The sequence below is a fragment of the Thrips palmi genome, unplaced genomic scaffold (genome assembly GCF_012932325.1).
Source record: "Thrips palmi isolate BJ-2018 unplaced genomic scaffold, TpBJ-2018v1 HiC_scaffold_1, whole genome shotgun sequence".
NCBI classification, from domain to species: Eukaryota; Metazoa; Arthropoda; class Insecta; order Thysanoptera; family Thripidae; genus Thrips; species Thrips palmi.
This window is the reverse complement of record NW_023144620.1, coordinates 2,423,708-2,450,582: the sequence shown is the minus strand read 5'-3', so window position 1 is coordinate 2,450,582 and position 26,875 is coordinate 2,423,708. Positions and strand designations below refer to the sequence as shown.

The following is a 26,875-nucleotide window of genomic DNA, read 5'->3' as shown; positions in this document are numbered from 1 at the left end:
AGCCCAGGTGAGGCGCGTGACGTCACAGAAAAGCTTCTTTTTTTTGCTCCTCTCGTTTTCTTTTCTGCTCTGTGTCGCGTTACTGCGGCGCCATCAGTTCCCATCAGCCTCGTGTGTGAGAGTGTGTGCGTGTGTGTGTGTGTCTGAGTGTGTGTGTGTGAGTGAGAAGGACACGTCTGAATGTGTGTGACTGGGACAGGCGGCGAGGACGCTGCTCAGGAGGGCGGTAATTAGGAACGCAATTATTGCTTTTTCATTTCACTTTATTTTATTTCATTTTATTTCGGGGATCGGTGCGCGAGCGAGGACAGACGACGGCAGATTGGAGTCAGGCCCGTCGTGCATGGCGGCGCGCTGGAAAAAGTAGCAGGCGCGATGATCAAGAGGACCGGAAAAAAGGGGGAGGGGTGGGGAGGGGGGTGAAAAGGAGGGAGGCGGAAATTGCAGTGGAGGTGGATGCGGGGGCATTAAGGCCTAAGGGACGGACGGACGCCGCGACGACGACTCGGGATGGGAAAGGCTTTCGTGGATCAGGTTACTCGGGTGGGCGGCGCGGGGAGCGCAGGGGTGGGGGAAGGACAGCCTTTGGCTTGTGAATCGCCTGCAGTGCCTGGCTGGACTCCACTGGCACACACGCACACATCACACACACACCACACACACGCTCTCTCTTTCTGTTCCCCTCCTCTTTCTTTCTCACAGACTCACACGTACCTACATTTTCATATCAACGCCTGGTTGCCGGGACGATCCCCACGAAGCGAATGTATTGTGCCCACAAACAGTGGGCCGCAGTGGGCGCGCGCGTGCGGCCGAGCTCGCCGGGGTGCCAATGCCAAATATGACTGTCTGCGTTGAGGTCGGGAGTCGCCAGCAGTCGCCGGGAGTCACCGGGAGTCGCCGGAAAGTCTCCGGTAGTCGCCGCCACTGCGGTGGCCGCGGCGGTCCGCGACCGAGACGGAAGCAGTGCGAGCACTGGACACCGCGGTCGCGCGGGAGGCTTTGCCGGCCGCCCGAGTAAGTAGTCCGGCTTGGGGACACTTCCGGCCCTCCGGCCACTCCGCCTCCAGCAGACACAGTGGCCGCGAGGGTTGACGCACCGATTCCCAAGTCGAAAGACCCATGTTCAAATCCCCAGAGAAAAACAAATATTTTTTTTTTTGTCTGAAAGATTTTATGAAGGCCATGAAGGGGATTGAATGGCACTTCCTCCTTCCTGTTGCCATATATGGCGGCGGCGGGGCGGGGCAGGCGGCCAGGCAGGCCGGCAGCTGTTAAGCCCCAATTGGGGCGGCTCTTAGCGCCCGGGCAGCGGCCGGGCAGCGGCCGGGCCGCTCAGCGTTGCCCGCGCTTGATTACGCCCTTTTATTGGCCGCTTGTCTCAAGTGCGAGCATAACCCGGCATGGCACTGCACGGCACGGCGCTTAGCCCTTGACTCCGCGTCGGAGCAAATAACGCTGTTGTGGCTATGTGCTGGAGGCATGAGACTCAGTGGCGCGGTGGCGCGGTGGCACAGTCGACGCGGTGGCACGGCACGGCACGGCACGGTCGACGCGGGTGGGGAAGCACGCCAAGCCACACGATGCATCAAGAGCCCCGGGGAAAGCTGTCGGCACGCGGCGGCAGGCCGCGGCAGGCTGTGGATCGTGAGGCTGTCGCATCGCTTCTTTCCGTCTTTCCGCCTCCCTTCATTTCTTTGAGAGGGCCGTGCGATGCCGTCGTGCAGGCGCGGCCAAGGCGCAGCCAAGGCGAGGTACCCGTCAAAGGGTTCGCGGACAATCTCGCGATGGATGTTGTTCCTGCTGCTGCTGTTGTGGCGGTGCTGGTGGTTATTGTTGTTGTTTGCTGTTGCTGCTGTTGTTGTTGCCCTCCTTGTCCGCTTGTTTTCGTCGGGGGGCGCACGCGAGTTCAAGGTTGGCGCTCCACCGCCACCATGCCCCCGTTTTACAGCAGTGTGTGTCGCCGGTTCCTTCGATGAAGCGCGGTCCATTGGCCGCGGCGGGGGGCGGCGGGGGCGGCGGGGGGGGTGTGGGGGCGGCGGGGGGCCGTATCACACGCCGCCACACCACAGCCCGGTCCCCGCAGCGTGGCCCCACCGCAAGGCTGGCGGGGCTGGCGGGCGCTGGCAAGGCCACTGAGCCAGGAGACTGCAGCTAGTCAGGGAGGAAAAATGGCGCCAAAACTGAATTGGGGCCGGGGCCTGGGGCCGGGGCCTGGGGCCGGGTCCAGGGGGCGTCGTCGGTCCCCAGCGGCCCCTGCGCGCGCAGTTGCGCACTCGGCCAAGTTTTCATCCCCAGCCGAAAATGCATTTACGATTCGGGGTCGAATCGACGTTCATCTGGAAGGTAGAAAATCCTCGATTCGACATCGATATGTACTTTTTAAAACGGTGTCGATTCGAGATCGACTTCAAGCCGATTAAGTCCCCTCAGTCTGTCCAAGGTTTTTATGATATAAAATCCATCGTTCGATTTTGGTGAATATTCGAGGTGAAAAACGACTTCGAGCCATTATCGAGTGCAACGACGACGATTCGACCTCGAATCGGAAATGCATTCTCGGCTGGGGCAGGGAGCGACTCTCCGGCCTCGCAGTCTCCGCAGTCTGCACAGTCTCCACAGTCTCGCAGGTACAAGCACAGCGAAGCACAGCGAAGCACAGCGAAGCAAAGGCACCCCTCCAGCGAGCCTCCGCGCTGTATGCAGCGCTCTAATTCAATAAAGTTGGCCAGGAGTTGCGTCCCCCTCAGCGCGCGGCCCCGCGCCACCGCCACCGCCCCCCGCGGCGCCGCGCTACTCAGCCGGCCTATTCTGAATCTGCTTCCATTCTCCATTTTCCGCCAGGTTTCCAATAAATGCCTTAAGCCCGTCCTGAGGGTCCCCGGTGCTGGCGGCGGCGGGCTTGCGGCGTGCCGCGGGGCGCGCTCCCACCGCAGTTCCTCTTCCGCCGCCAGCACCGCCAGCCAGGCCGCGAGGCGAGGCGAGGGTTTGCGCGGGAAAATAAAACATTCCCCGCCGCCAGCGGCAGCTTGCCGCACCGCCGCACCGCCAGGGCCGCGACGACTGTTGTCATTCACAGGTGGCGGTTGTCCTCCTGGAAGAAGTGCCCCTCAGCAGTCCCCGGGCCCTGAGTCCTCGGTCCTCGCCGCTGAAAAACGGTGTCACTCTCACCTCCTGTGCGGCACTCGCCCTTTGCCCCGCCCGCCCCGCCCCGCCCGCCCCGCCCCGCCCCGCCCCGCCCCGCCCCGCCCCGCCCCGCCCCGCCCCGCCCCGCCCCGCCCCGCCCCGCCCCGCCCCGCCCCACCCCGCCCGATGAATTGTGGGAACGGGGTCAGCTGTGCCGGGCGCTGAGAGGGACGACCGTCACACTCCATATTTATCTACCCTTATCTACACGGCGGTTTTATTTTTCGTCAGCAGCGCGGCCGCTGCTTGGCGGACGCGCGGACGCAGTGCCGGGCACGCCGCCGTCGCGCAGCCTCGTCCTGGCCGCACAGTGGGCCAGAAGACCGGCGCCGGCGGCCAAAACTCGAAACGCGCTTTGAGCTCCAGAGTCGCTAAACAGGACTCGAACCGAACGTGTGACCCCACCAATGGACTCCTCGTGCGGAGAGCAATCCATTGGTGGGGTCACACGTTCGGTTCGAGTCCCGTTTAGCGACTCTGAAGCCCACAACCCGTCGGGGATTTAGACCGTTCTTCTGGCCCACTGTGCGTCGAGGCGCAGGTGGTGGGCCTGCTCGCATGGCTCGCATGCTCGGCTGCCCGCCCACTGGAAGGACGAGCGCGAGGACGCAGAGGGAGCATGTTTAGTGCGCCGAGTGCGTCAGAGAGACGGTGTCCGTCGCGTCCGTCGCGGCACCTCATTCATCGCGCGGCCGGGCGAGGCGAGGCGAGGCGAGGCGACGCGAGGAAAGCGGCTTTTGCTGAAGGGACTAGGCTGATGGATGCCGGCACCGCCAGGCACCGCCTCGGCTTACGGTGGAGGGCGCCGTGCTGCGTAGGCAACGTCACTGCAGCCGTGTCCTGCGGGCTGGCCTGTCCGCAGGCGCTATACCAGAGCGCCAGCTGTCTGTCTGTCTGTCTGTCTGTCTGTCTGTCTGTCTGTCTGTCTGTCTGTCTGTCTGCCTGTCTGTCTGTCTGTCTGTCTGTCTGTCTGTCTGTCTGTCTGTTTGTCTGTCTGTCCGCCCGCCCATCGAACGCATTAATAACGCCATGAAGTGGCGGCCGGGCGGCACTGGGCTACGAAATGGGAAACCGGTGGGCCTCCGCCTCCCAAATGGCCTCAAGTGGACCAATGCGTGGACGCCCTGCTACGCCCCACAGTGGGCCAGAAGGCTGGCGCAGGCGGCCAAAACTCTTGACGCGGTTTGAGCTCCAGAGTCGCTCGGCAGACTGGAAACGAGCATGTGACCCCACCAATGGATTCCTCGTTCAGCGAGCAATCCATTGGTGGGGTCACGCGTTTTGTTCTAGTTCCGTTTGGCGACTCTGGAGCTCAAAACCCCTCCGGGATTCCGACCACCTCCATCGGTCTTCTGGCCCACTGTGCATGGCCTCCCCGTTGAAGGACGCGGGAGCGGAGCGCGATGCCTCTCTAACCACCGCGGTGTGGGTCGACAGACCCACTTCAGCTGCGTAGAAATACGAGATTCGTGGAATAACGGGCATCACAATTGTTAGAGGCGACGACCTTGCAAATTGGCTGGGTCTCGTGCGGGGCGTGCCGCCGCGTGCCGCGCGCAGCGCACTGTGCCACGCCACTGTGCCGCGATCTCTTTTTGCCCCAAGTTGCGAGTGGAGCAGCGCGGCGTGCGGTGGCAACTCCTCCTCGGGACTGGCAGTAGTTAGGCCGGGCCGCGACACACGTTTTGCTCCTGCTTTCGGCGGCGCCGCGGCTCGGCTCGGCTCGACACGGCGCGGCGCGGCACGGCACGGCGCCCAGGGCTGCGGGCCACTAAACAAGGCGCGGGGCGTCTAGGGGAGCGGCGAAGAAAGTTTGATGAGGTGCAGTGTGTGCTCCACACCACGCGCCGCCACCGCCCCACCTGCCCACCCACGCCCGCTCTATCGGTCACCGGTCACCGGTCACCTTACCCTGAACCAACGCCTCCTCGTGTAATCTCCGTCAACCTGGGGGCAGCCCGCCCCGGGCCCCACCGCCCCGGGCCCCGAGCACAGCGAGGCTCGGCAGCGTCCACACCCCGACAGCTATTTTTCTTTCCTGTGGCTTGAATGACTGATCCCTTCAGGCCCCAGGCGGGCCGGGCCGGGTCGGGCCCCGTCGGGGGGTCGGACGGTCGGTCGAGGAGTGGAATCGCTTTCACGAGTGCAAATGTGTCTGTCCGCGCGCCCCGCCGCCCCGCCACGCCTTCAAGACGAATGTTGGCTCGCCTTCACATCGCCTTCACGTCGCCACCCTAACCTCCGAGTCGTTTGTTTGCCGTGGAGAATGGCTGGCCCAGTCAACACGGAGTTTAGTTGTTAACCGTGACGCTTGCCGCTCGCCGCGCTTGCCGCTCCGCGGCGTGTTTGTGTTGGCCCGGCCGGCTGCGGCTCCAGGCTCCAGGCTCCAGCTCCCGGAGATGAGAAACAACATGCGAATGGCTTCGGCCACCCAATCTTTTCCAGCTGTGACCCCCGGGCTAGACCAGGCTACGCCCAGCGGGGTCGCACTGGGCCAGAAGACCGGTGGAGGGGGCCAAAACTCCAGACGCGTTTTGAGCTCCAGAGTCGCTAAACGGGACTCGAACCGAACGTGTGACCCCACCAATGGATTGCTCTCCGGACGAGGAGTCCATTGGTGGGGTCACACGTTCGGTTCGAGGCCTGCTTACCGACTCTGGAGCTCAAAACGCGTATGAGTTTTGGCTGCCTCCACTGGTCTTCTGGCCCACTGTGGGTCGTGCTGCAAGTTCTCGGGCCTCTCGTGGTTTTTCAGGGGCGTGTAAACGGTGTGGAATCCAGCAGGGAAACCATTGAAAAACGAAAAGTGTCTTTATTCGGGTATTGAACGAGGACCCCGAAGTGCGTGTCGGAGCCTGGTGCTGCCGGTGTCCGCGACGGTTGTACCACGCTGCGTCCAACACGTCGGCCGGTGCGAAGAGCAGCGCTCGGGGTTGTCTTGAAAAATCACAAGAGGGAGATGAGCGGGGCAGCCCGGCAGCACCGCGAAACAAAAGCACGTCGCCGGTGTACGGCAACCTCACACCGGCGTCGCCCCTGCAAACCCATTAACACGGCGGCCGGCGGCCTTGCGGAGGAGTGGGGCAGGGGCAGGGGGAGGGGGTGGTGGGGACGGCACGCGGATTGCAGCTCACGTCAAACGATGATTTGGATTCCCCGGACGTGCGCCTCCCTTCCGGCCTGCCGTGTGCCGCGGCACTGCCGCCCTGGTGACCTGGCCGGCAGGGGAGAGGGCTGGCGCTGGCTGGGCACACATGCAGTGGCACCATTTCGGCGCTGGGGTTGGCCGGCGGCCTGTCGTGTTTACAGGGACCTGGTTGCCGACGCGGCGTTGGGCACGGCGTTGGGCAGGGCGTTTGGCAGGGCGTTGGGCACGGCGTTGGGCAGGGCGTTTGGCAGGGCGTCGGGCAGGGCGTCGGGCAGGGCGTTTGGCAGGGCGTCGGGCAGGGCGTCGGGCAGGGCGTCGGGCAGGGCGATGGGCAGGGCGATGGGCAGGGCGTCGGGCAGGGCGTCGGGCAGGGCGTCGGGCAGGGCGTTTGGCAGGGCGTCGGGCAGGGCGATGGGCAGGGCGTTGGGCAGGGCGATGGGCAGGGCGATGGGCAGGGCGTTGGGCAGGGCGATGGGCAGGGCGATGGGCAGGGCGTTGGGCAGGGCGTCGGGCAGGGCGTTGGGCAGGGCGTCGGGCAGGGCGTCGGGCAGGGCGTTGGGCAGGGCGTCGGGCAGGGCGTCGGGCAGGGCGTTGGGCAGGGCGATGGGCAGGGCGTTGGGCAGGGCGTCGGGCAGGGCGTCGGGCAGGGCGTCGGGCAGGGCGTTGGGCAGGGCGATGGGCAGGGCGATGGGCAGGGCGTTGGGCAGGGCGTTGGGCAGGGCGTCGGGCGGCGCATTGGACATGCACGACGCGTCGCTCGATCCACCAGCAAGGCCAGGCCGGCCGGGCCTTGGCAGAGCAGCGCCGCCCTTGGTCGGGGCGCCGAGGCGGGCCGAGGCGGCCGCCAGAGCGATCGCCGGCAGAACGACTTCCGACTGAGCATTTGCCCAATTAGCCTTAACAGCTTCCAGGCCATCGGCCGCCCCGCCCCGCCCCACCCTCTCAAGGACCGCCTCATCTGTAACCAACTTGTTAATTCACTCTACTTAATCGTGTCCGTTTTGTAAGGCGCTCCCGCCCACTTAACGTCGCCGCCTCGTTCAACATGCGCAAGATGCGCTGGTTAAAAGTTTCGGGCTGGTTGCCTTGCTGTCATCAGGAGGCGCGCCTCGCCAAATTGGCAGCCGACTGACGAAGACGGCGCCGCTCTCTCGCTCTCTCTCTCTCTCTCTCTCTCTCTCTCTCTCTCTCTCTCTCTCTCTCTCTCTCTCTCTCTCTCTCTCTCTCTCTCTCTCTCTCTCTCTCTCTCTCTCTCCCTCCCTCTTTCTCGCTCTCATTACCAGGGAAAGGCTGCCGAAGAGGATCATGTTCAGCGTAGTGTGGAATTGCCATACCCGGCCACACCCGGACTCGATCGAGGGAAATCAACAAGTTAGCGGAGCGAGCGTCCCTCCCGCCTCAGTGGCGCTGCATAGAGAAGGAAGAGGGGGAGGGGAAGGGAAGGGACATCCGACTCCCACGGCCGCATGCGCGTCGCGCGCAGAGTCCCTGGAGTCAGGCGCGCTGTTAAATCAATCCTCCTCAATATCAAGTTTCGAAAAAAATAAATGGCGTGAGATTTTTTTTCCCGACGCCATGCAAAGATGGCCGTTTCGAGTGGCCGGGGTCCGCGACGTCCGCGACGTCCGTGATGAGGGTCACGAGGTCGCCGCGGCAAGAACCATGCTAATAGCCTAATGGGTGTGACTGTCGCCAAGTCGGTCAGGGGCGTTCATGGGGGCGGTCGCGGGGGCGGTCACGGGGGCGGCCGCACTTTCGGCAAGGCGGCCACAAGTCCTGTGGAGGCTGGCGGCTCGGCGGCGGCCCGGACCAAGGACTAAACTCGCAGCAGGCCGTCTGCGGCCGGACTCGCGCGCCCAGACTGTAAACACGATCCGAACACGGATCGGTTTCAATTCGGCAATTAGGCAAGAGCGTCGCGCCGACAGGACAGGCTAGTCGGGACTGGCCGGGGGAGGGGAGGGCGGGGACGCCCTGGCGGCACTAATCTGATGATCGCCGAGTCGGAATCCGAGATCCCGGGAGGCAGGGAATCAGGGAATCCGCGGGGCCGATTGAAGTGGTCGAGGCACGGCCAGCAAGCACGCCCCGCCCCGCCCCGCCGCACCCCGCCGCACCCCGCCCCGCCCCGCCCCGCCCCGCCCCGCCCCGCCCCGCCCCGCCCCGCTCCACCCCGCCCCGCCTTCGCCGTGCGGATGAATACTCCGAGACCAGCAGAGAAGTTTATGAGTCTCGGGGCCCGCGTCCCGCCGCGTCCCGCCGCGTCCACAACGTGCTTTTTGCTCGCTCGGCCCCAGCGACGCTGGCTTATTGCCCCTCGCCTTTCGATGAAGGATGCTGCAGGTTGGTGATTGAAACCGCGTCGGCGATCGAACCTCGCACACGTTTCAACTCTTAAAACCGGAAACAAAACCCAAATAAAATTGAAGAAAAAAGTAGTTGTCGGGGATTTGAACCGGAGCCATTTCTCACTGTTGTTTCTCTTAACCGTTTCCCGGCCCGTCTGCCCTTTTCACTCGAACGATCCCCGACCCTTCGGTACATGCGCGCGTTACGCGGGAAATGTGTAATGAGATTTGGCATGCAAATCGAGAGAGGCTTCAGTTGTCTACCCACCCCCCTCTCCCTACCCCTTGCCCGCGCGTCCTCCTCGCTGCATCCTAGGAGGGGCGGCCCCACCCCCACCCCTGGCGAAAGGATATTCTAAACATTGGTGCGGCGCCGAAGCAGGCTCTGCAAGGGTGGGCAGGCCGTGCGGACGCATGCAAGGACGCAACGTTCTGCTGATCGGAAATGCAAACAAACACGCGTGAGCCACGTGTAATCCTCTGAGCCCCCGATCTACCCATCTACCCATCTGTCCGCGTCCGTCCGCGCGGGTGGAAGGGGGGGGGGGCACTGGCTTCGGCTTCACCTTCCTGTCCTCTTCCTCTTCGCTGTCCTTCCAAAAGTGAGCGACACGCATGGGACTCGCCTCGCCCCGTCCGTCCTCGCCGTGTCCTTCGCTCTGATGACCCACTGACCCCGAGCCCAGCCTGCCGAGCCTATCGCAGCCATTCGGCGCGAGCGCGCCAAAGTGGAGGGGGGAGGAGGGGCAGGGCTGGGCGGGGGCGGGGGCACCCCGTATGCCATTCGCGATGAACAAAGTTCCCCGCGGCGCGCGGTAAGACCATGCACACGCGCTGAACGGAGCCGAACCGAGCCGTGCCGTGCCGAGCCGGATTATAAATCTCAGTCCTGCCGGCTCCACCCCGCCCCGCCCCGCCCCGCCCCGCCCCGCCTCGCCCCGCCAGGCTTAGCGGGCGACCGGAAGAGGCGCGACGTCATGCATACATTATATTTCCGGTCGTAATTAAAAGTTGGGCCCGGCGGCGCGTCCTTGGTCCTTGCGAAGGTCCTTTTACTGGCCGTCAAGGACCCCGCAGGGCCGTAATGCTATGCACCGCTTTTTTCGCCTACTTGCGCCGCTTGCCCTGCTTGCGCTGCCTACACTGCCTGCCCTGCTTGTTCTCCTTGTGGTGCTCGCTCGATCAATAAACCACTTTTTCAAGCAGGCTCAGTAGCGGCGGCGGCCTTCAGCCTCAACACGTCTTTTTTATCTTTGTTTTGAAGCCATTTTCATAATTTATGGCTACTTTTTTCTGCGGTAAGTGGGTCTCTACCGCGAGCAACTTGTTGCCACCCTGTTTGCATTGTACAATGTAGAGCCCCCCTCCCCCTCCCCCATTATGCCCCTTATAAGCCCTTGAAGGGCGGCGCGGCCATGACAGGCCGGCGGCACACACGTCGAATATTAAAAGACACGCCCATCAAATTACTAATAATAAAGATTGCCTGCCGCGCTGCCGCCTTCGGCCTTCGCGACACCTGCCCGGATTACCGCAGGCCGATGGCACCGGCCGCATTAAAAGGCGAAAGGCAATGGGCCGCCGCTAGCCGCGGTCCAGCCTCTAATGGTAATGGCAATGGTCGTGCGGGGAGCGCCCGCCGAGCGCCGGGTAGGCAACACGCTCGCTGCCGAGTCGCTGGGGTTGCCTACCCGCCCGTTCGCAGGGGCCCGGCCGGCCGCCCAGCAGCAGAGCCGCAGCGCAGGGGAGGGCTGGTTCGCCGGGGTGCCCTCTTCTGCAGAAATTTTCTTTATCGTGTTGATTTTTTTCACGGCCAGGTGAATTTGGCCAGGAGCGAGGGGGAAAGCACTCGCGTAATAGTCGGGTCACCGATTCCTAGTATTACGCGTAATAGTAATAGCCTAATAGCCAAATTTTTTATAATTTGCCCTATTTAAGGTCCGATTTTAGCCTAAATTTGGATATTTTCGAGCGTAATAAGCCTTCTGTAATAGCGTAATAAACGTAATAGGGAGTAGTCGGTTCACAGTTTTTAAGAGTGATTTCCCCCTCGGCCAGGAGAGACAAACGATGCACACCCGAGCCACGTGTTGGTCGTCCGCACCCTGGCCGTCTTGGTGGGAGGCGCTTGCTGGGCCGCTTGGCCGCGGGTGGGGCGGCAGACGGCAGGCGGCACCGAGCGGCACCCTGCCTGACACCCTGCTGAGCATTGGCGCCAAGTCCTCTGACGTCTGCGCTGGGCGCTTCTGCGTTGCCAGGGCGACGGGGAGCCTCATCGGGCCGACCAGCCCGACGACCGCCGCCCAGACGCACAGTGGGCCAGAAGACCGGCGGAGGCGGCCAAAACTCTAGACGCGTTTTGAGCTCCAGAGTCGCTGTGCAGGACTCGAACAGAGCGTGTGACCCCACCAATGAATTCCTCGTTCGGAGAGCAATCCAGTGGTGGGGTCACACGTTCGGTTCGGTCCCATTTAGCGACTCTGGAGCTCAAAATGCCTCTAGGGTTTTGGCCGCCTCCGCCGGTCTTCTGGCTCACTGTGAGACGCCGCGCCCGGCCCACCAGCCAGCCAGCCGTGCGGGAGGAAGGCGTGTAGGGCGAAGGACGAAGGCTGGCGGGCGCGGACCTTGCAGGACCGTCCCCAGAGCGAGCAAACCACTTTCGCCCGCACGAGCGTTGCCGCGCGTTGCGCCCTTCCTGAATGCAACCGTCGCTTTCCGGGTAGTGCGATCGCTCTCTGGGCGGCTTGCGGCTTCATTAGCGGAGATTAGCCGGGGGGTCGACAGCGCTGATTCGCCGGAGAGTCGGGGCGTCTCTGTCGCGGGGCGTCGGCGCGACCCCCGGGTGTGTGACAGAGACAGCGCGACGGCCACTGGCGGGTTGGCCCCGCGGCCTCCTCGCTCCTCGCTTCGCGTCAATTTCGAGATAACTGCATCCGGTGGACGATGATTGATTCGAGTGTGCTGACGAAAGCGGGCGGCGGCGGCGGTGACGTCGAGGCCGTGACGTCGCGGCAGTGGAGGCCGCGAGGCACGCACGCACGCGCACACACACACACACACACACACACACACACACACACACACACACACAACACACACACACACAAGCGGACGCGAAATCAGATCGATGACGCGAGCAGTATGTGGAGCATGCGAATTAATTACTACAACGGCCATCCATCAAGGCCTTGCGTCGGCGCCCGCGGCCGCCCGGCCAAGAACACGCCGCGCATGTCCTGCTAACAAATCCACTCAATAGACCTCACGGCTACACTGCAGTGCAAGCGCGGCTCGAATTAATGAGGCGCGGCCGCGCTCTCTCCGGCGATCGGCCGCGCGGTGAAATGATTCGGATGGCCGTGATGCGGCGCTGCCTTTCGGCCTTTTCGGCCTTTTGTGTTGTGGAAATGCCGAACGAACGAACGAACGAACGAACGCTGCCCCGCACCAGGGATATCCGCATTGTGTGATCTGCAGCGCTGCGGCGCCATGGCAGAACCGATGCCGATATTGCGGCGCTGACGGGCCGGGCCGGGCCGTGTCATCCGCGCGGCCTATCTGGCCGGCCGGGCGGCATGCATGCCTCGGGCGCTTTCCGTTTTGTTTCTGTTTTGCTGTTTTGTCGACGTGCTGGCGCTCTGCGGCATTCCGCACGATGCGCACGACACACCGTGGATTCGCCAGAAGTCCAGCGCCGGCGGTCAAAACTTCTAGACGCGTTTTGAGCTCCAGAGTCGCTGAACAGGACTCGAACCGATCGTGTGACCCTACCAATGGATTCCTCGTTCGGAGAGCCATCGATTGGTGGGGTCGCACGTCCGGTTCCATAGCTACTTTAGGACTCAAAACGCGTTTAGACCTTTGGCCGCCTCCACCGGTCTTCTGGCAAAACCACTGTGCGACGGCCCGGCGTGACCCCCAGCAGGCCTTGTTCCAGGCACGGAAGCCCTCACGTTCACGGTGGCCGGAGGCGGCGTCTTCGCGGGCGGCCTGACGGGCCGCTCCTGGATCGAGGAGGACTGGCAGCTGGACGCGGATCTGGACGCGGACCTGGACGCGGATCTGGACGCGGACCTGGACGCTGACCTGGACGACATGGAGGAGGCTCTGAGCTCGGTGGGCTCCCCGACGCCCTCGTCTGCTCCGGACTCGCCCTCGCCGCCGCCAGCGCAGTCCGGAGGCGGCCAGGTAGGGCCCTGTTCTGTTTCGTCGGCGTGCTGCAGAGCACCAGCCGGTCGGGTTGTGCTGACCGCTTTGCGTTTCCGGTTCCAGGCTGCGTCGGCGGGGCTCTCCGGCGGTGGCGGCTCCTCGCCGCGCGGCGGGCAGGGCGGGCAGGGCGCGCGCTGGCAGCGGGGCCGCGCCGGCGACGTGTCTCCGCCCCCCATGCGCGCCCCATCCGCGCGCGCCGCGGCCAGGGCAGCCTCGCGCCCGTCCGGCGGATCGGTAATGACAGCTCGCAAAAGCAAACTGTTTTTATTGAGGTTTACGTTTGTCAACGTCCGATGATGACTCCAGGGCGGCGGCGGTGACGGCGCGGGCCGCGCCGGCTCCCGACAGCGCTCCGCCAGGTCCAGCCGCTCCAGGAGGAGGAAGCCGACGATGAACGCGCGCGAACGCAACGCGCGCCGCCTGGAGAGCAACGAGCGCGAGCGAATGCGGATGCACAGCCTCAACGACGCCTTCCAGGTGAACATTGCTTCTCATTTGGCGCTCGCCGTGATACCCCTGCCACGACACCCTAAGACTGTCTCTCTAAACGACGCTTGCCGCTCGGCGTCCCCCGACAGGCCCTCCGCAACGTCATACCGCACGTGAACGTGGAGCGCCGCCTGTCCAAGATCGAGACGCTCACCATGGCCAAGCACTACATCATGGCGCTCACCAAGACCATCAACGAGATGCGCAACAACCAGCGCAACCAGGTGGTGCCCGCGCCGTCGTCGCTGTCCGTGCTCGACCTGGACAGCAGCATGGACGAGGACAACCTGAGCGTCGTCAACAACCTGATGCAGGTAAGGCAAGGCTGGCGGTGTTGGCCCGGCGAAGGGAGCGGCGGAAGCCCGAGAGAGTTGCTGTGCTGCATTGTTGTGCGCATTGTTGCAGTACGTGGACAAGCTGCCCCTCTCCGACTCGTCGATGGGACTCGACCTCTGCCCGTCGGATGGCGGTGACGGCGCCAGCAGCAGCGTCAGCGCCGTGTCCGTGCCCGCCTCCGTGTCCGTGTCCGTGTCCACCGCCGCGGTCGCCGCCGTGCCCGCCGTGACCGCGGGCTGCGGAGTGCAGAACCTGCAGGACGCGCTCGTGCTGCAGGACTCGGGCCTCGGCGACGGGTACAACTCGGGCTACAACTCGAGCGACGCGGACGGCGAGGTGGATCCCGACGTGGACGTGGACGTGGTGGAGGCGCTGGTCGGCCAGACGGTGGTCCCGGATGAGATACTGGCCTTCGACCCCGTGCTGCTGGTGCCCTCGGAGTGGTACGGCGAGGAGCCCACCATGGCCCCCGCCGCTCCCGCCACGCCCACAAGCTGCCCCAGAAGTGCACTGACCACGGCCGCTGCGGGCGGAGTGGGCGCGGTGGGCGCCTCACGGCAACTGCACGTCCAGTGGCGGAAAGATTGAGGTGGGCAAGGAGAGAGCGAATGCACTCGTGCAGTTTCACGAGCTGGCCGGGCTGGCGGTCAAACTGTCCCCTTAGCAAAAGAGAGGGAATTCGTCCTAGGCTGTCTCTACGCTCTACCTAGCTTCTTGTTTGCCTAGTGCCTCTCTGCTCCCAGGAAAATGTGTTGTATCTCAAACGGTGCAAGGCAATGCCGTTGCTAACCAGCCGTCGTAGTTCTGTCCAATCTGTCCCCAGTCTAGACGGAAAACGGACCGCCCCTCTCGTGAGGCGGAGACTTGAACGTCGCCGTTTTGCGTTCTGCGTTCTCGTGCACATACACCCCTACCTAGTCTAGGCTAGAGAAGATGACCGCTGGAAACCTTTGCTAGAAATAAAATGCAAGCCCAGGCCATCATATAGAGTAGCTATCTAGGGGATCATTGGGGAAGTACCGTTAGGGAAGTAGCAGGGACGCCAACATCCACTGTGTTCAATTGGCATTGTAGTAAGCTTGTTGTGGCTACACCTTGCTGTCTTTGTTCTTTCTTATTTTACGACACTGCGCAAGCTCCTCATAAATCATTGGAGGAGACTTAGTGGTACTCGGAAAGTTTGTTATGCGTAATTATAATAAGATCACAAGTGTCATAAGTTCAAATAATGTCCAAGTATTTTAGGGCAAGTGAGATAAGTATACATTTTAAAAGATATGTTGTTTTATAGGTGTAAATATAAAGATTTTAATTGGTTTTATGTACATATTTACTATAAAAGCACTAAATGCAATTTGTATAAATTAAACCTAGTTCAAAGATATAATTTGATGTGATTTTTTCCATAGAAAAATTGTTAGAATTTGAAATGAGTATACGCTTATAGTATCTGATATGTTAGAGCTCAATTGGGTGTATTTTCCTTATTGTAAATATGAGAATAAATGCTGACTAATAAGTAACTAATGATGGGGCTGTGCCAAGAAGCACAGATGAGTTCAGGAAAGTTGAGATAGCAGGGCATTTGAACTCTGGACAGCTCTATCTTGTCCCTTGTGGAGAGGAAGAGACTGACGCACCATGATAAGGAGTTTAGTATGCCTATGTTTTGCCATCTCAATAAAAATGATGATTGAAATGGAATTGCAGATTTTGGGTTTGGCAGAAACAAAAATATCTATGTAGATAGTGATGTCTTTCATATCGCTTAAGCAACAGTTTCTTCAAGAAGGTAGTTTACTGCAAAAATGAAAAATTAATGAACTAGAGCCTATTAGTGATTACAGATGGTAGACGTTAAGAAAAGTTATGCAATACATGCAAGAGTGTTCAGCTTTTGTGCATAGTAATCAATGAAACACAGGGATTCTGATCCTTTTTGTGAAGAGTCATTGATTATTTTTGTAAGTATTGGTTTCCTCTATCCAAAACAAAAACGTTACACTATGCACCTTCTCATAATGAGATGGATTGTAGAATATTGACCTTCAACTTTCGCTTAGACTGCACGGACAATCAGAGAAACTCAATGCAAAATTTTTCTTCTGCAAGTGAAATACACTCATCAATCAGGCTCAAAGGTGTTAGGTACAGCATATAGCTTCTGCTTCTGCTTCTTTAAAAAAAAAAAAAAAAAAATCAGTCATGATTCTTTTATGTTAGTGTTTTTGTTTTTGTAAATATTTCATTTTCTTGTTGCTGTTGTCTTAATATATTGTAGTTGGCGATTTTTCAACTTTAAGTCATTAAAAAACAAATACCATTATTTTAAAATAATGGGAAAAGTAGAAATATGATGTTGAAGCATCAAAAGTTTCATTGTTTTAAAAAGTTATTTGAGGTGAAAATGTGTGCCTTGATGTCACACATGCATGCAGAGAAGATGAAGCAAAAGCATTTTAACATACTGTAGTCAAACCATTCCTGACTCCAGTCTTATGATCCTCTCCATTGGCACTAAGCAGGATATAGTACCCTATACATCGACAACACAAGTGATTAGAGTATGCTTTGAAACTTGCCTCTAGATCTTAATTTGAACAATGCAAGAGATAGTAGTCAACGAACTGTTGAAGTATACATATTTATTCTATCAAAGTGTAGAATTGTACAAATAACTAGGTCACATTAATTAAATTGTTACGTTCCTAGATAAGCTTCATGAATTTTGAACTGTAGTGAAAAAATATCATGTTTCTTTCCAAAAACTAGCTTGTAGAGGATAAACAACAGAAAAACAATTTTGTTTTTTCTTAGCTCTATATCACACTGTTTAGACTCGGCTGACAAAGCTATTCATATGCCAGTAAAAGTTAGCAACTAGAAGGGTGAATATATTCACTTTGCCGACTTGGTGAAAAATGCAAGTGAAAAGTGTAGCTTCTTTTTAATATGGGAAAGTACTTAATCCAAACAAAAATCTGTGAACATAGGCTTTTTTAAAATTTCAGCTATTTCATAGTGGCAAAAGATTTTGTTGTTGTTGTTGTTTTTTTGGGAATGATATGGCATCCAGGCAAAACCTTGAGATTGAGACTAGTATAACGTTGAAGTTTGGTTCTCAACTGTGCATGAATCCTCTGAATGGCCAGTGACTTGTGAATCTGTTTTCTGTAGAAATCAGTGCTACCTTGAGCGATGCACCAAAGGTTGTTTAAGGTAAAATTTAGTTGCAGAATTATTTTTGATGAAAGTGAATGAAGTTAATACTATTTTTGAAATGGGTACTATTTAACGCAAATGTGTTCTTGAACTGTCAAGTGTTTGAACTTCGTACACTAAAAGCAAATTTAAAAAGTAGATTTACCACAGAGCAATTTGGATCTTGCAGATCTTGAAACTGGTTGGATTTTGAGAATTTTCTGTAGACATGATTGGGGAAAGATGGGGAAAATTAAACAATGAACAAAAAAGTTGTGTTGTTTCCTCTTGCCTTTTTATTAATGACAAAACATAGTTGTCATAATCACAAAGACTCAAGTGGCTTACCAACAATGACACACTTATCACACTGTACAAATTAGTCAGACTCATCTTCGGACTCTACTTCAGCCTCTTCTAACCATTTAATAAATGGACCAGCCTGTGAAAGAAAAATCTTTGTGAAGTCTCCAAAGCATAAAATACAAATCAAACAAACAAAAAGTTACTTTTATGAAAAAAAGAACTGTCTATACAGTACATGAACTTACCACTTTGTAAAGGTCTTCGGCTTCAGAGTCTCCTTCTAATTCAGAATGCCATTTTAATATAACTTCTTCATTCAAGATATCTTGATTATACAAAACACTGAGTAATTTTGGGACAGCAGTTAAAAGTTCTTGTTCCGCCATCGCAAGCTCCTGAAGGGGGAGGAATAAAATAATGAGATGAGAGTCAGACTTCCAACCATCCACCATCTCACAAACCCGCAGCACTTAGACTCTATCCTAACATACCTGCAATGCTTGTAAACAATCAATTTGTGCAGTTGGGTTTCTAATGTAATTTTTATAAATGGGCATGAAGTAAGTCTGAAGTGGCCACAATTGTGGTAAATATGAACCAGATTCCAATTTAGGCAAGTTCAATATTGCCTTCACTACAAGTAAATTCACTTCTCGCATACTAACATTGTATGCATAACGAGAGGAATTGATTTCCAAAATCAGGTTATCACAGTGAAGTTTATCTTCATAACCACGTTTCAAGGAGTCCACCACCTCATTGTAGAATACTGCCAAAATAAGTTGACATGTTACATACATAAGTGAAAAAGGATTAATTTTTAAAATGCAGAAATAAAAAGACTAGAACCTACACTTTGTGTCATCAAGCACTGGTGATATAGACCGATCACTTTCATCACTCATTTCTGATGACTCATCGCTATCACCATCAACTTCTTCAATCTGGTTGCTACAATACAAATCACTCCAGATTTGCTGGTTTTCATCATCCTCTGAGTCTGAATCATCATTGTCCAACTTCACAATATACGCAGCATCCCCAACCATATCCAAATCATCATCATCACCTAAGAAACAGAAATGTAAATGCCGAGTTAAAACAAAGGATGTATCAATGGAAAGCACAGCACATCCCTCGCCGTACCTTGACATGATTGAAGCCGGGTGTTGCCCGTATAACCAGGAGGGCACTGTACTCCTTGACCCAATATACAACCTTGAGATAAAACAGAGCCCTCACCCACAACACAGTTGCTGCCTACGACAGACCTTTGAATAGTGCAATTATCCTGTAACAAATAAAAAGATGAATAGTATAAGTAGAATTCTCAGATTGTGTTTTGTGCCCAAGAATACAAAAGAGTACCTTGATAATACAGCCATCCCAAACATAGGAATCTTCAATTTTCACACCATTCCCAATGTGACAATTGCGACCGACAACAGATCTTCGAATAGTAGAACTTTCTCCAACTTCTGAACCACCACCAATAACAGTATCATCCTCAATAATACTGCTCCTGATATACAGAAAACATTCAACACTGAAGTTTGGTTTGCAGATTCAGAGAAGCACAAAACTACGGTATCATAAAAACAGGAAGAAAGAAGAAACCTTGCAAGAGTAACAGGATGTTGCTTGTAGACATTTCCTCTAAGGTACTGATATATTTCCTTCTCATTAGTGAACATGTCTGGCACAAGTGGAAAAGTCCACCGATGGATCATATTTTGCCTAGAATTTAAAGGATAAAAGAAATAAATTAGTTTCTCTTTATTAAATTTTTGAAATTGAATAAAAAAATAATCAAGGTTTACTCACGTGACATTTTTGTACATGTGCCAGCTATTGACAGATGCAGCATATTCTCTGTCACTAAGACAATAAGCAGCAAGTGAACTTGCAAGAATTTCTTCATTCATCAAAAGACCTTTGATAAAATCTTCACGAGTTTGGAAATCAAAATTGTCACTAAATAATGGCAACACTGATACAGAGCAAATTGAAACATGAGTATCTATTACATCATTATAGATGTCAATTGAGGGGCGATCTAAAATGACTTCCTGAAAGAAATGAAGCAAAATAATTTAAGGTACCACTAAGCACAGTACTATAAACTAAAATACCAAGATGCAATGGAGATTATGAAAGATTTTTTCTTACCATAGGTATGTGCACCTTCTTATTGTCATTTGATGCAATGCGTTTTTGATGAAATAATATTTTGCTGGTCTTTTTGTCGACAGCCACAAGTACATCATCTTGAGGAGCTCGGCCAACGTGGGATGGACCAGCATATTTGTAAACAACAGTCATTGCTAGCCCTTTATCAACCTTTTGCAGTTTTCTAAATAGAGGATAAACAAAAATGCTTTCATATTAAGTCCACAACAGCAATAACCAATAATAACAGGAATCACTGGGTTGCAATCGTACCTGTGCTTTTCCAAAATAGGTAACAAGTTGACATTGGCAACAGTATCGCCCATCACTAGTATAAAATCTCCCCTTATAAGGCCTTTAGCATCTAAATCTCTCATAGCATCTCCCAGAGTTAGGCATGTTTCAGAAACAATCGTGTTCAATAACAATGGGCTGGTGCTATCACCCCATTTTGATTTCCTGCAACAGAAATTGAATCAGAAGACGATAAGCAGAGTCAAAATCGCTGAGACCAGAAGAAATTTTGAGAGATGTTTTCAGAGGTCTTAAAGATGACTAACATAGCAAACATACAGTCAAAGGTAACCCAAAATTGCAGGAGTCTCATAGTATTATCATTTACTTACCTGATATGTTCTTTGACTTTCTCAACATGTCTACTACAAAACAAGAAAGCTTCCTGAACTCCAGAATTCGAAAGCCATTCCAGAGTGTGATCGAGTAAACAAGTGTTCACTAAAGGCAGCAAACACTGAAACAAAGCAAAAATACACAAATGAACAATACAAGAAGTGAGTGGTTAACAAATGAGTATGAGACGATGTAAGCTGGAAGGTTCTGTGAGGTGAAGTGCCACCATAATACGAGACTAGACAAAAGATCTACGTGGATGTAATATTGTAAAATTTTAATTTTTAAACACATTTCCAATTTCTATTTATTTTGCTTACAACAAGAAAAGAAACCATATGTCAGCTGTGGATATTTATGCCACAACTGTGCTCACATTTCAATGGGTTTTATTAAACTCAGTATTTCGAGAAATGGGTAAAATCAAACTTCAGTCGTCAGAAATCATTGGAAAATTTAGATAAATTTTAATACACAAAAATGATGAAATGTTAAGAGGTTATGTGTTTAGAGCTCACCGATGGAGTTTCATTTGTCAAAGGAACAAAGGCATCACTGAAATTGTCAGCAACGACAACTGCTTGGACGACATCTTCTTTCTTCAAAGAGTCCAAATCCTTGTTAGATTTATTGCGAGACATATTGGACGAGTGATGTAAATGTAAATATAACAAAATTCCGGTGGCGATGCTGGCAGGGCAATTTTGCCAACGTGCGAAAGTGCAGAACGGAGGGTCCACTCGGAAGTGCGCAAGATCTGCGCTTAGCATGGAAAAGTGGAAAACACTGGTTGACAATTGGAAGGTATTTTTATGGTTTGACATTGCTTTGACGTACTCTTTGGCAGATTTCAGGTGTCAAGACACTTTCGTTTTGCGGGAGTGGTACTGCTAGGCGAATCATGAATTTCTCATGATTGATAGTCTTCTGTTGCTTTGCAGAGATGAAAACAACATCCATATTGCAATTGAGTTTAGGTTTTGTTGTTTCGTTTGGTTGTTTGATGCTTGTGAAGTTTATTTGTGCAATTTTCCTGTGAGAGTTCAGAGATCTATTTGACAAGTATGTTTTCGTCGCAGTGAAAGATTCTCCCTGACCTTAATTTCTAACTTCGTTTCGCATGTTGCCCTGTTCTCAAACGTAACTTGTTTGTGAGAGAACTCTCCTCTCTGAAGCGCGAAAACCACCACACGTGTTTCGAGAGGTGCCGGCAATTTTAAAGCTTGTCCGAAAGGTTTTGGGATGTAGCTCATCTCGTTTACCGGGTAGAAAATGGAAATCTTTAGTTTGCCTCACATCTTACGTTTCAGATCAAGGCTAGACGGGATGCTCTCGCTTAAATACGCGCAGCGCAGCTCCGATGCTCCCTCCACTTGCAGTCCGAGAGTCGTCTTCGTCCCATTGTCTCTCTCCCACTCATGGGGCGTGTTCTTTGGTGCGAGAGAGACAGAGCGACAAAAACGACTCTCGGAATCAGTCAGCCGCCCATACCCCTTGATGCCTCTATGCTCCCCTACACCTGTTCAAGCTGCACAATCTCAAATCATATCTGTTTAGAGCCCAGCAGCAACCCCTGTTGTTTTAGATTTAAAGGTTAGTGGGAAAATTGTTATCTATCTTTGACTTGCCCGTGAATTTTTTAACTTGTCAACAGAAAATGGTAGCTGTTTCGGAAATGTCAGCGTACGAAGTGTATCAGCTCAATAATGCTGATAAGAGGCAAGAGAATGCTGCCAGGCTCAAAGAGAAAAGGAAGAGAAAGATTGCTAAACGAAAGCAGTTCAAGCTTAATACATTGGCTGCCAGTGAGTTACTTGAAGCTGCTTCAGAACATTCGAAGAGGAGCTCTGGTAAAGATGCCGAACAAACTGCAGTCAGCGGAAAGGAACCAATGATCACTATTGTCGAAGGTATGGCCTGGCTTTTATTTGAGCTTTCGTATATTTATTTTCGTTCATTAATTGTTGTTCCTTTGTTATCAGCACCGAAAAAGACCAAGTTGAACAATGGCTCTGTGAAGGAGAAAAAGAAGTGAGTACCACTATGAAATGAAGTGCATTTTAAGTTTGGCTCTTTGCTTATATTTATGTTCATTCTGCAGGACCAGCAAATCTGACGATAGTCCGAAAAGTGTACAGGAATCCAACCAGAAATCTTCTGGGGCCAAAAGAGATTCTCCCACTAAGGTGCTGTCAGTGGCTAAGGAAGACTCGTCTTCAATTGCGAAAGGAAACCGGCATCCTGCTGTTTCTTCTAAGGCTAAGAAACATGCCTCTTCTCCAGCCCAGTCGATGTCAGGTTCCAAAGCTTCAGAATCTGAATCAGTTTCTTTGTCAGGCTCTGAAAGCAGTGTACAGATTGCTGAAAATTTCTTCTCATGGTTAATGGACCCAATCAGCAAAGAGGATTTCTTCAGGTATTTTTTAAAAATCTTATCTAATTCCTCAATTTATTTGTTTCTCCCTCCTGTTTTGTGATTCATTACTAAGTGCCCGTTGGATTTATTGCATGTAGTCTTTATTGGGAGAAGAGACCTGTCCACATTGGTCGAGAAGAAAACCGTGACTACTACAGTGGTCTTTTGTCAACAGCTGGCATTGATGCTATGCTGCGCAAGAATAATATTCTGTATGGAAAAAATATTGACATCACATCATACACTAATCAGAAAAGAGAAACTCTGAATTCGGTGAGACCTAGTTTTCTGTTACATTTCAGGCTTTTCTCACTCTACTTTTTGTATCCCCTTAATTTATATCTTGATTGCCTATAGACTGGACGTGCCCATGCTGCAGTAGTGTGGGACTACTATCGCAATGGTTGTAGCATACGTCTGCTGAACCCTCAGACTTATCATGCTCAACTGAGAGAGCTGAATACAAGGCTTCAGGAAGTGTTTGGTTCTTTTGTTGGGAGCAATGCTTACCTCACTCCCCCCAACTCCCAAGGATTTGCACCGCACTATGATGACATAGAGGCATTTGTTCTACAAATTGAAGGCAGCAAAATGTGGCGTGTATATGCTCCAAGGTCCGATTAATTTCTTCTACTTCTCACTTGAACTTGAACTCTTGTAGAATCTGATGTTTGAACTTCTTTGCAGGGATGCAAGTGAAACATTGCCTAGAACATCTAGCCCTAATTTTACTCAAGAAGAAATTGGTGAACCACTTCTTGAAGTCCACTTGAAAGCAGGGGACATTTTATATTTCCCTCGGGGCTTTATTCATCAGGCAAACACTGTGCCAGGCGAGCATTCCCTGCATGTAACCATATCAGCTTATCAGAGAAATTCTTGGGCAGACCTGCTAGAGAAGGTTGGTTAAAATAGTCCATTCCAAATTGATGTCATTTGGAAAATCACTTGATGAAAATTCAGTATTGTTCTGACGTATGTGCATGTCCATTTCAGCTTGTTCCAGCAGCTTTATCTAACGCAATTGATGAAGATGAAGACTTTAGAAAGGGCATGCCACTTGATGTATTGAATCACTTAGGAGCAGTTCATTCTGATTCAGAATCACCTGAAAGAAAGGCCATTATGAAGAAATTAAAGCGTCTGTTCAGCAAGCTTTTTGACTATGCCCCTGTTGATGCAGCCTCTGATCAGCTAGCCAAGGATTACATTCATGGAGCACTTCCACCGTGCTTGTCATCAGGTATGGCATTGTTTGAGACCAATCACATTGTGTTTGGTTATTTATTAATTTTGCCTAGCCTGGTCTCACTTTTGTCTCTTCTTTCTTAGCCGAAAAGAAATGTTCAGTGCTGGAAAACAGTGATAGAATGAAGGAAAATGGCCAGTGCCAAGGAGCTGTCATATTAGCACTTGAGACTCCTCTCAGACTCACTCGTTCCAATGTCTTGAGGTAAGTTGACTTTAAGTCTCCAACTAAGGAAAATTTAAAAAAATTGCTGGTACAGTAATAATGCAATTTTTGCCTTGTCTTTACAGGTTGGTCTCTGAAGAAGAACCTGACTGTGTAAAACTCTATCATTCTATGGAAAACTCATTGGAGTATCATGGGGAAGATATTCAGTGGATTGAGATTCCTGTTCATTTCGCTCCCGCAGTTGAACATTTAATTCTTTCATACCCTAAATTTACTCCCATTTATGAGCTTCCTCTAGAAAATGATGCAGATAAGGTGTGAACATTTATTGATTTTTTAAGATTTATTGTAGTTCAGCTGTGGTTAAAGTAGTTTTGTTTGTGTTACTAATGAGTCTTTACTTTTTCTCTCCTGACAGATACAATTAGCTACTGAATTGTGGGAACGTGCCCTTGTTCTCACTCAAGAACCCCTTCCTGTTCGTATTGATGATGGTGGTGATGTTGATGATGAAGACTCTGACGATGATGGTGATGAATGAGTGATAGGCAGATTTGCCCTCACAGATGTTTCATTGGAATCATTTTAATTATTTTTTCTTGGGAACCTTGAATGTATAACATGTGAAGATTCGTCATGCAATAGAAATGTTCTGTGTGTTAATTTTTGGCTGCTGATGATGATGAATGAATGAAAGACAGATTTACCCACACAGATTTTTCATTTCAATATTTTGAATTATGTTTTCTCCTGGAACCTTTTATGTATGACACGTGAAGTAGATTCCTCAGGCAAGAGAAATATGCTGTGAGTAAATGTGCCTTAAAGATTGACTGTGGAACACAATTGTTTCTCATCTTCTCCCGGTTTGTACAAGACTTAAGATAGTTTATAATGTTCCGTGCTGTGATTATTTCTTGAAAATGATTATTATTTAGTATGTCTCATGTTAACCTGTACCTATGTACTATTTGTCAGGTATGAAGATGTCTTAAGTTGTTGTTTTTTAATCATGCCTATTGTTCTGCTTTTCTGAACATACTTTGACTCAGGAATGTTGTTCTCACAAGAAATTAATTAAAAAGGTTAACATAAATTTGTCTCTTTACTCATCCTTTATGCGTCTTGCCTCTATAGCAGCATGTCACATATACTGTGTATTATTCAGTGGATCTATTCTATATGTGATTGTAACTTGAATTGGGCAAGTTCAGCCTTTGATATTTTATACAATACGTTTTATATCTTTAGTTATAGGTCTTTGAACTTCTATCTGTGGCTTTGGATATGCTAGATTGAGGCATTGTAGTCACATGTACTCCGCTAACTTTCATTAATTTTGTGTGGCTGCAAGAGAAAATTGTACATGATGGAGCATTGCATTGGGAGGACAATTAAGGCATCGCTCTAGATGATCATGATAAGCCTGTTGGTCAGATAATCGTCCATGAATTGGCAGGTTGGTAAATCTCTTTCTAGTGTTTCAACTGACATGTAATTAATAAAAATTCCTTTTTTGTTTATAATCAGAAAACACACACTGAGAGCAAAGTGCTCCATTTTGGAATGGACACAACTTTTGTGAACATTGCGGTAAATTATCAACAAGAAATAAACATTCTCGTTCATATTCTCATTTTGTTGTCTTTTAGGATGTTGCAGAGGCTGTGTGGGGTACTGATGTTGCTGGGGTCAATGCCGCAGATACTCCCCAGATGTGGATGAGGAAGCGGATGTTGATGTTGGCGACCCAGTCACTCCTACAGGTGAAGCAGCAGCAGATGAAGCTAATTGGAATCCTATTGAGTGGGACCGGGCTGCTGAAGACCTGATGGGTGGAAGACTTCTTGGCCTTGATGCAGTTTGCATTGGACTTGGCCCAGCACTCTCACAGGCTGGTCAACAAACTATCTCTTGAACTGATCCTCCTCCAGGTAAGCTCAAAACTACTCAAAGCTTGCCGCTGGTAACAACTATTCACCCTTGTATCAAATTTCACTTGTAAGGTCAGTTGGGGTTCTAATGGGACACTCCCTAAACAATTGTTGAATTGATAATTATTTTCCGTAACCTTTCAGAAATAGTGCGACCTGTTTTTCTCCCGTCTCATTGTTACCCCAACTGACCGTGTCGAAATTTTGTTTCCCTCAGGCGATCCTTCCTGCGTTGCTGGAGCAGTCCCTCTCACTCATCTGGCTCAAGTGGTTGGCGAGGCTGTGGTGCTCCTTCATGGCGTGCTCCCCAGTGCTCCCTGGACCTGCATTGCTACCTGCTGGGCGATGCGGAGCCTCAGGCGCAGCAGGCACCGGCCGGTGGAGTCCTCGATGCTGCAGGTGGTGCCACGGACGCCAACACCTTTTTTGCGTCTCACAAATAGTGTTTTCTGATTAGGACTTTTTCATTGCAGCAGTGAACGTTTAAAACATATAATTAATGAACTTTTTTGAACTAGTTTGATACAAAAATAATTTGAAGTCACTTGACTAGATTAAATTTATTTCCTTCTTTTGATGAATGATTCTTGAAGTAATAGGCTCTGTAATGTCTACTTGAGGGGCATAGATGCTGAGACTGTTCATTTCATGTTGCAATAAGGAAATGTCAAAATAAGATGCTGGGTTTGGATGCAGTTTGGGTTTTCTTTAACAGGTTTTAAAAGCTATCTATTTCACTTGTAAGTTTACTCTATTTTGTAAGAATGTTTGCACCATATCCAGTAATTATTGTTCATATTCTTGGTTCTCAATTTAATGTGTTATGTAAATTATGAATGTTCCCAAACTACATACATGTGATTGTTCGCAAAACCTTCTAAGTGAAGTCATGTGGGTACGTGGATGAATTTGTGATTTATTTGTCTCACAGTAATTTGTCAGTGCAGAGGAAAGAATAATTTAAGTGTTCTGTAAGTCATGTCCATTTTGCTTTAGTCATTCATCTTATTCCTTTCTCATTTTTTGCAAAGATTTCTTTCACCTTTTTCTTGAGTTTTTTTGGAGTGATGAGTAGGCTTTAGGCGG

At 52.0% G+C, this 26,875-nt stretch overlaps 3 protein-coding genes across 6 annotated transcripts in view; 2 read left to right on the top strand and 1 right to left on the bottom strand.

Moving 5' to 3' along the window:
- The window catches only part of LOC117643129 (neurogenic differentiation factor 2-like), a 79,889-nt gene extending 62,631 nt beyond the window's left edge, over window positions 1–17,258 (top strand). The window contains exons 3-7 of the mRNA XM_034381826.1: window positions 12,608–12,870; window positions 12,955–12,963; window positions 13,198–13,368; window positions 13,470–13,694; window positions 13,786–17,258. Coding sequence (XP_034237717.1) covers window positions 12,608–12,870; window positions 12,955–12,963; window positions 13,198–13,368; window positions 13,470–13,694; window positions 13,786–14,304 — 1,187 coding nt within the window. The 3' untranslated portion in view covers window positions 14,305–17,258. The remainder of the gene's footprint in view (window positions 1–12,607; window positions 12,871–12,954; window positions 12,964–13,197; window positions 13,369–13,469; window positions 13,695–13,785) is intronic.
- On the bottom strand, window positions 17,191–20,750 carry LOC117654514 (translation initiation factor eIF-2B subunit epsilon). 2 transcript variants are annotated; one of them, XM_034401191.1, is made up of 12 exons: window positions 20,541–20,750; window positions 20,019–20,143; window positions 19,666–19,851; window positions 19,393–19,576; window positions 19,048–19,292; window positions 18,841–18,960; window positions 18,592–18,769; window positions 18,370–18,514; window positions 18,077–18,292; window positions 17,715–17,992; window positions 17,469–17,618; window positions 17,191–17,359 (listed from the first exon to the last, which is right to left on the bottom strand). In XM_034401191.1, the coding sequence occupies exons 1-12, from the start codon at window positions 20,661–20,663 to the stop codon at window positions 17,297–17,299; spliced, it is 2,013 nt and encodes a 670-aa protein (XP_034257082.1). In that variant the 5' UTR covers window positions 20,664–20,750; the 3' UTR covers window positions 17,191–17,296. The 2 variants fall into 2 exon arrangements, with proteins under 2 accessions (XP_034257082.1, XP_034257090.1); XM_034401199.1 differs by having other exon boundaries at window positions 18,592–18,745; window positions 20,541–20,749.
- A 195-nt stretch (window positions 20,751–20,945) lies between these two features.
- Window positions 20,946–24,951, top strand: LOC117654523 (ribosomal oxygenase 1-like). 3 transcript variants are annotated; one of them, XM_034401211.1, is made up of 11 exons: window positions 20,946–21,084; window positions 21,677–21,932; window positions 22,005–22,053; window positions 22,124–22,438; window positions 22,537–22,711; window positions 22,796–23,052; window positions 23,126–23,339; window positions 23,435–23,681; window positions 23,771–23,891; window positions 23,978–24,170; window positions 24,274–24,951. In XM_034401211.1, exons 2-11 carry the CDS (start codon window positions 21,680–21,682, stop codon window positions 24,394–24,396), a joined length of 1,947 nt encoding a protein of 648 aa, XP_034257102.1. In that variant the 5' UTR covers window positions 20,946–21,084; window positions 21,677–21,679; the 3' UTR covers window positions 24,397–24,951. The 3 variants fall into 3 exon arrangements, with proteins under 3 accessions (XP_034257102.1, XP_034257112.1, XP_034257121.1); XM_034401221.1 differs by lacking the exon at window positions 20,946–21,084 and adding an exon at window positions 21,100–21,226; XM_034401230.1 differs by lacking the exon at window positions 20,946–21,084 and adding an exon at window positions 21,265–21,287.
- The last annotated feature ends 1,924 nt before the right edge of the window (window positions 24,952–26,875 follow it).